Below are 8,541 nucleotides of genomic sequence, written 5' to 3'. Positions count from 1 at the left end.
TGGCCAGAGTAACTTCAGATGTAAGAGAAGGTCACAGTACAGCAAAACTGAATCTGGTTACCTGTGCCCTTCCATTGGCATAAGGACAGGGTTTGGGTTTTTTTCACAATAAAAGCTTAAAAATTCGTCCTTAAGTCAGCAACAGAGTCAACACCAATGAAAGTAAAGTTTTTTCAAGAATATTCTATTTAAAGACATTCTCTTCTTATTTCAAAGAGTGGGAAATCACCATGAATTTTCTGGATGGTTTAGGATGATACACATCAAAGCCATTTCCAGCACTTTCTCATTTCTTTTTCCTCTCTCTTCAGATCCTCTTTCTACCATATGCCTGTTGATGATAAGTTGGTTTGCTCGATTATTTTATAATGATTTTGCTTTTTTTTCAAATAGGAATTTGAAGCCTATGCTTTGCTTACTAATGCTCAGCAACATCTTAAACCACCTTTCCTTAGAAGAAATATAGGCCTGTTATCCCTGGATAAATTATATTGCTGTGAATTGACAACCTTAAATCTATTGAAAGTACATTGATCTTAATTTCAGCTTCCTAAATACTGTTTCATATTATGACTTGAATATTAGAAATTCTGGATTTTTGTAATAGAAATTATGATGTTTTCATAATAAGTGAGACATGAAATTCACCCACTCAGATGCTTAGAGTGATCCATAGGCATGCAAAACCTAAGTATTACTTATTTTCTATCAGTAGACCTTGGACTTTGCAGGAGAATATCTGTTCTTCCTGAAAAATCTTATAACAAAGAGTAAGATAAGGGATAAATCCAACAAAAAGGAGAGCACTTATGAGGAGAAATTAAGTGCACAATTTAGAATTACGTTTTGGGGGATATGTGATATTTAGAATTTATTTAATATTTGTTGGAGTTTAGTGAGACTAGCCTTTTAAGAAGGAGAACATGTCAACAATTTGAGAGGCTGAGATGTCTGGATAAAAAGGAATATATACTATTCTTCCCTGCAGAGAAATTGTAGGATAGCTTGAGAGAAGAAGAAAATGGAATCCAAAGAGCTGTTAACTAAGTAATATACAGATTAAGAAAAAGGAAAAGATAGAAGTTATTTAAGCTTATAAAAAAAACCTTAAAATAGAAAATGTTGAGGTTAAATTTGACCCAGCATATGAGAAGAACTCTGGAGGAATTTTTAGTGTGTTTGGACATGGATAGAGCAACTCTTAGTGTCTGTGAAATAGACTGGAGATGCATGAAGTGACAGTCTGGAAAACCAGGTTCAAGTTATACTGAAAGACAGAATGTGATGAACCTTGGTAGAAGAAACATGCAAGTAGGGCTTCTTATCAGAATGCTTAGCTTTTAGTTTCTGCCACCAGTTATGTACTCTGGGATTCTTCAGGGCAAAAGATAAGGTAGCAATATTATTTGTTTCTGATGTGTTTCTTTTCTGTTCAGGTTACACATTTGTTTGATAATGGAGGGACTGTCTTCTTTGCTATTTTCATGGCAATTTGGGGTAAGTACATTTTTATTTGTTTTGTATTCTTAGTTCACCTGACTCTTTTATATGATTACTGGGTAAAGGGAGAATATAGCTCTTGATAAAATTTAAAGAAGCATTATGATTTTGTCACACGCACTTTTTTTTCCCCCGTTTTCATCAACTTCAATTTCTATGCTAGTAGTGGGTGAAAATAATACCTTTTATCGTTAATGTAATGACTGTCATTAGCATCTTATAGATCTTTAAGCCTGAATTGTGTATCATGCAGGCAGAAGTCTTTTTAGAGGCAAACACGTAGGTTAATTTACTGCTCTGGAGTCAATATAAAAATCACATCTTGTGGAGAATCGCTATAAAACAAATGAGAATGTTTTTGTGGGAGCTAATGAGAGGGAAGTCTAGGAAAGGTGTGATGTTAAGTGCTTACAGCAATTTAAATATTTATATTCAAATTCTCAGTCTGAATATTTCATTACGTTCACTCTGACATCACACTCATCATGTCATGGGGCCCAAACCAAGCAGGGTGATATCCACAGAGGCCACTGTTGAAGAAGAGTTGCCAAGAACACTCTTGCCTCTCTTAGAAGGTCAGTGTAATAGTGCCATACAAGACAGATGTAATGGTTCCAGCATGAAATGCTTCATGGAATTAGCTTTCACTGACGCTAATAGTATTTTGCTGCTGGAAAGTAGGGAAGGCTGGTATTAGAAGAAGAGACAATCAATTTTACTAATGTAAATGTTTGTCTATGTAAACCCTGAGGAAATAACACTAATTCACATACATACAACTCTCTGAATTCAAGCCAGAGTTTTACAATTTTAAATAGAGTCAAATGGCACACAACAGTTTTATTTATGTAATACATATGAATAAACATTAATGATTCCAACTTAAAGTGAAGGATGAACAAATGTCACAAACTTTGGAGGCTGGCCTGGTAAAAGTAAAAAATAATATACAAACAACAGCAAAACATCAAAGAGGTACATAGACAATACAAGCATATGCACATACATGCAAAAATCATATTTAGATTGTTAAAAATTAACACAATATAACTAAAGGTCACACTTTGATTGCTTGCCTAAGTGATATTTCTTCATTGGCTTCTAATCTTGCTGTTACAGCCTTGCAATTACTAATAATGAGTTTCATAAATTTGTAAAATACATTGCACTTGTTTATACGGTTACTGATGTAGGCAACACTGGTAGCTTCTTAGCATCTCTTCATCTCTGTCTTCGATGTCTCCTTGGAGAGAGCTCTTCCCATTTTCAGCTGAGGCCAGTGTTCAATTGTAAGGAGGAATTTTGCTTATATGATACTGCTTTACCATCATCAAGAAAAATGGTATCTTATGCGCTAAGGAAGATTAAAGCTGAACATTCCATTTTTCTTAATATCAAGCAGCAGAGTGATACCTAATATAGGTGAATGTGTCTCAGATTTACAGTCTGCTATCCAACATGCTGGATACAATGTTAGAAATCAGGTTCTGGTTTTGATGGGAAGTGTGCTGTTTTCATGGCTGAACCCTATAGGAATGGCAACACTGCACATATGCGCTCAATTCTTTAATCTTTTAAATATTTTGAAATAAGTATCCGTTTTACTCATCTGCAGTGTGACTGGAATTGTTTCTCTCTGGGATGTGTGTGTGTGCATGTAATTTACTCACCTATCAAATAAACCCTCACTGCAACGGTCACAGCCAATTAGTGAGATAACTCCAACGGCATGGTCCACAGTCTCCACACTAAATAAAGCATTTTAACAGAGTCATAGTAACAAGCACCTGTTCCATGTGAGCAGTGATTTTCTCTGCACTTTATTTTGTTTATTCTATGCCTTTACAGCTATGTCTTTTTCATGTTCTTTCTTTCTATTTAGACATGTCTGGTAATTGCAAACATATAGACTATGCAATTATTTGCATTACACTGCCATAATTTTACTCTTTAGCTGGACAAAACTGAACCATGCTTTTTAGGATATCTATATACATGGCAAAGATAATTCCTTTCCTTTCATGTTAAGATAAGTATTTCTTCTGTCTAACCTGTACCAAAACCTTTTCTATAATTTCTACAGATCTAGCCTTGCAACACAAACAACAGATAAGTTTGACAGAGAAATAGAAGCTTGTCTTCCTTTTTTCTCTTCAATAGCAATCTTAAATCTGTGTCATCATAGTCAAAGGTTAAATGTAGTCCATGTTACTCAGTAGTTCTATTCTTCCCAGCAAACTTCAACCTCCAAGTAATCTAAGAAAACCTAATTCTTTTTGTCATATCCGCTGAGGAAGGTACAAATGTAGAGTGGGAAAAATAATGCCCTGAGTCATTCATCAGACAGAAATTATATTTGGACAGAATAGTTTCACCTCAAGGTAGTTAAATCTGGGATTTTTTTCTTTTTTGTATTAATGCTAAAATATCGTTGCCATCCTAGTCAAATTTTGCTTGTTACAATGTCTGCATTCTTGACCACAGTTACACAAGGCGGAATTTTTCCTAGGTGCTATTTGTCTATATCATTTCTAAGAAAGCAAGTATAATATCCTTCCAGGAAAACCCTAGGTTGTTCATTTAATTACAAAGTAGAAGGGCTCTGCTACTGGGCCCTGCCTGTTGCGTATCAGTGTATCTTGTGATTTTCCCCTTGCTTTCCAAAACATTGTTTGCATAGTAATGGCTGTGAGATAACAGCTGCCAGGTTGTTTTGGAAAAAATGAAAGCATGTAGATAACAGGTGACAATATAATCTGAAGCAAACATTACAGTGAAGGGTGGGATGGTGTCATGTCAGCCATAGGAATGCCATCGGATGGGCACCCTGCGGTGTCTTCCTCTGCTTTGTCTGCTGTGCTGGTTTTGTCATCTGACGCACATCCAAAGCTCGTATCGTATGGTCCAAGTGAGCTGTCTAAGTGGAGAACTGAAAGAATAACATAATTATTTTTTAGATATTGCTTGAAAGATTCTGATCCTCATTCACTGGGCACCTCACGGTTTAGTTCAGCAGTCCCTCACAGCAAAGTCTGGTTAACCTCTTTCTTACGTATGGGGGAGCAAAAGATGAAGGCCTTGATTCACAGTCTTCTGAAGATAACGTGTCCTCCCAGTAATGCCTGTTCAGCACTACATGGGTGGTCACCTTTCAAAGCTAGTTCCTAATCTGACGTTTTGGCAGCTTTCAGCTCTTGCATTTAAACCAGAAAGGGCATATTGCCAGAGTTTTATTTTTATTTGATTTTATATGAGAAAAAAGTGTGTTTAGCCTCTCAATGTTTGTTTAAGCATTTAAAAATAAAATCCAGGAACATGATATAAATGTTTGGAGACTGTGTGATTACATTTTAATACAAGTGTATGCATATTCATGGAGAAGACAAAAGCGATCTTCTTTTTAAACCCCTTAAAAATATTTTTACTCCTAAAACCAGATATAGCTTCATCCCTTACTCTGTAATTGAAGTTGGATGAGTAAGGAGTCTAGCCTTTTTCAGTTAATCAAAGTTTGGGAGCGCTTTTGAGCTATAGTTTTGAACTCGCCTGCAATTCTTTGAACAGGTTCGCTGATACTAGATACGGTAATTTCTGACATTTCAGAGGTTAAAAAAATAACTTGTAAGAAGGAGACATACTGTCAGTTGAAAACTAGTTTGACTGAAGTCGACAAAATAATTCCTAATAATTCAATAAGACCAGACTATTAAAGCAGCTTTGTGCAGAAATAAAAAATGTTCTTATGCAAAACACTTGTGCTGTTCCTTACCTGGGTCATTCCTTGTATCATCGTAAAACCGTCTGTGGGAAAATGACTCAGACCTTTTCTTACCACATATAAAATATCCAATCAGAGCAATTAATATAGATCCCAAAATGGTTCCCACAATGACACCAACTATTACTCCTCCTTTGTTGGTTTTGTCTAAGTGAGAAAGACAGAAGAGACAGTTGAATGATAATAATAAATCTGTAAGATTAGATACTTCACTCTCGCTTTATAGCAGTCAAGGGCTTTGTGGAGTGAGACTTTTCACCAAGGATCTGAAACACTTTGCAGACTATTACTAAACCAGCCTGTCTGCAGAAACTTTCTGCCTTTGTGAAAGAAAATAGACATCTCCATCCTTGACTTTCGAGGGAGTAACTGGGATTTTTAAAAAAAAAAAAAAGAAGGCTAAATGAGTTTTTAGTCAAATAAAAAGGTTCCAGGTTTAATTATAGAATCAATCACTATCCTTTTATTTAAAGAAAAAAGCAATAATCACTCTTTGAATGCAATTATTTGTAAGTACTTAAGCCAGCAGTTAAAATTGCAGCCTCTGAATTTCAAATTATTAACCTTTAGACTACCAATTTTTGAGTATGCAGGGTAAGAAATCCAGTAATGCTTTCTGCACCTGTTCAGTTAGCAGAATAACTGCATTCCTCCAAGTTTTTCCTCAGATTTCGTAAAACTTTTCTTCAAAGTATTCTGTTTTTCTTGGAACTGAACTTGGTCTCCCACCTCCACTTCCTTTTCAGTCATGTTATCTAAAAATCAGGTACACTGTAATTATTAGAACTATGATGGGAACCATGAAAGTCTGATGTTCCTTCAGTTCTTGGTACAAACTGTGCTCTACTGGATATGATGGATAAGCCTTTCAGTCCTGTGTTAAAAGCTTGAAAGCTAATTAACAGAAAAAAATTACTGTGTCTTCTACTCATTCCTTTTCTTTTCCTGAAGACCTGATTCAGAGCACCAGGATAGGAAAGTGCCATGACAGTTTTATGCTCTATTGTTTTCCCACGCATACTCAACTTGATAATTAAATGCACAATGAGTAATTCCTTTGGAAGTATTTATAAGAAGTCATCTTTGGACACAAAAGTTTCTGAACTTAAATAAGTTGATGTGTTACACGTTTTAAATGTTATTTCTACACATATGCTTTGAAGGTCCACTCCAGTGTGAATGGGTAGTACCTGTCATTAGATTGCCCCACTCTTGGAAGTGTTAAACAAACAAGGAAACAGCAAATCATTTTAAAAAATATTTTTTATTTTGAGTGAGTTCTAATTTTACTCTGTACTAGGTCACTTATTCACACATCTTATAAAGCCTCCTGTTCAATGAAAAAAAAAGTTTTATTTCAGCATTATGATTTTATTAAAGCAGTTGGACTTCAGTTAGGTACTTACCTTCATTGCCATCTTTTGAATTAGAAGATGCAGTGGAAGGGTTGCTGAAATTATGATTCAGCTCCGTTGTCTGCTGAATCGAGTTGAAGTTCAGTGTAGGACTGTTCTGCTTCACCGAGGGTGATGTCAGAGTGATACCGGTGGGGAACAACGCGGTGGGGTTAATTGCAGAGTTATCACTGGGGAGTGCTGCAGCTGAAGGGGTGCTGTAGGTGACTGTGGAGTTTCTTGGTGTCACGGTGGAAGCAGAAGTAGCTGCAGCACTTTTGGTCACTCCAGAAAAGTCATCCATTCTTGTAAATGTCACTAAAGACGTTGGGATTCTGTTGAAGTTTGTGGCAGAGTTATTTATTCCATCTTTTGCTACCATAGTGACATTTGAAGGTAAAGTGGTGCCGTCAGTGGACCTTGGGTGTGTGCTATTTGGATGACTGCTCATCTCTGTTCTTTTTGTTACATTTTTTTTGGCATTGGCAGTTGTTGGTGCAGCATGACTGATGGTGGAAGGATTTATGGCAGTAGTCACAGGCAGGAAAAAACTCTGTGGAGTTGGTTGCACTGTAGACTGATTGTTATCTGTAATTGAGTTATTTCCATTATTTGTTTCATTTAGTTTTCTGCCCTCAGGATTGCTTTTGTTCCATTGCAGCCTTACAAGCAGAAAAATGAAAATCATTCCACAGGAGGGTTGCATGGTGTTGAGACTTCAGAGTTTGTTTTGTTATATACAGAACCTGCAAGAAAGAAACTTTTGTCTACTATTTTATTTTGCAAAACAAAGCTACTCAGTTAAGACCCAAATAAGCTTGTAAAAAAGGCTGGTGTAATACTGTAGAAATCTCACTAGTTTACCACGTGTTGATGCTGAAAACTTTACATCCCTGAGTGTTAATGACCTAAAGAATGACCTAAAACAATATTGATGATCAACAAAAGCTTTTTGCACAAAAAAATTCCCTGGTTCTGTAAACAGGCCTTATACTCAGCGGGGAATAATTCAAAACCATTTTGCTATAGAATGAGGTAATAATACATATTTGGATGGCATGCTCAAGGTAGTGTTTTCTGGGCAGGCAGCAACTCCAAGAGCATACTAAAGAGTTATGCTCCATTGCAAAGAAGTAGAATTGTTACAATTAGCCCTGATGGGTAATGTTTTGTGACCCTGAGCCATGAGTGTCACATGAATGCTGCCAGGAGTGAATTGAAAATTTAATCAGTCCAGAGGTTATCGTAGAATGATTTGGTTGGCAGGGACCTTAAAGATCACCTCGTTTCAAGCCCCCTGCCATGGACCAAGGACACCTTCCACCAGACCAGGTTGCTCCAAGCCCCATCCAGCCTGGCCTTCAACACTTCCAGGGATGGGGCATCCACAGCTTATCTGAGCAACCTATGCCACTGCCTCACCACCCTCATGGTGAAGAATTTCTTCCTAATATCTAATCTAAATCTTCCCTCTTCCAGTTTAAAGCCATTTTAAGCCAGTTATGGATGATGCTGAATTAATGTGGAAAGTTCTTTCTTAGGAAACTGGAAGCTGTATATTCTGCCTTAATTTTTCAAATGTTAGATTGAGAAGAGTGAGAAAAACTAATCTTGAAGTCACGTGATTATAGCAAGTATGCTGTTCAGTATATCTGGGTGGTTTTGCAGAGCATCTGTGTTTTTTCTACCTATGAGACAGGTTGAGATCATGCAATTTTTAGCTCCCACAAACAACCTCCTGTGTGACAGAACAATAAAAAGTATAATAAGTTACATCTTCAGCATCATTAGTTAATTAGGTATCCATGTATGTGGGTACTTTGCCATCTGAAGAAGGAGATGTACACCTGGAAAAAGTAACTATTTCTT

At 36.5% G+C, this 8,541-nt stretch overlaps 1 protein-coding gene across 1 annotated transcript; it reads right to left on the bottom strand.

The window, feature by feature from the left end:
• Positions 1-3,170: 3,170 nt before the first annotated feature.
• Positions 3,171-7,378, bottom strand: MUC15 (mucin 15, cell surface associated; the record flags this gene model as incomplete). The annotated part of the gene is made up of 4 exons (XM_009708899.1): positions 6,685-7,378; positions 5,270-5,425; positions 4,273-4,429; positions 3,171-3,248 (listed from the first exon to the last, which is right to left on the bottom strand). Coding segments are annotated over exons 1-4 (1,085 nt in total), but the record flags the coding sequence as incomplete, so codon positions are not given.
• Positions 7,379-8,541: the final 1,163 nt, after the last annotated feature.

The sequence above is a fragment of the Cariama cristata genome, unplaced genomic scaffold (assembly GCF_000690535.1).
Source record: "Cariama cristata isolate BGI_N322 unplaced genomic scaffold, ASM69053v1 scaffold7791, whole genome shotgun sequence".
NCBI lineage: Eukaryota > Metazoa > Chordata > Aves > Cariamiformes > Cariamidae > Cariama > Cariama cristata.
Note: the sequence above shows the minus strand (reverse complement) of the source record. Positions and strands in the feature narration are given on the sequence as shown.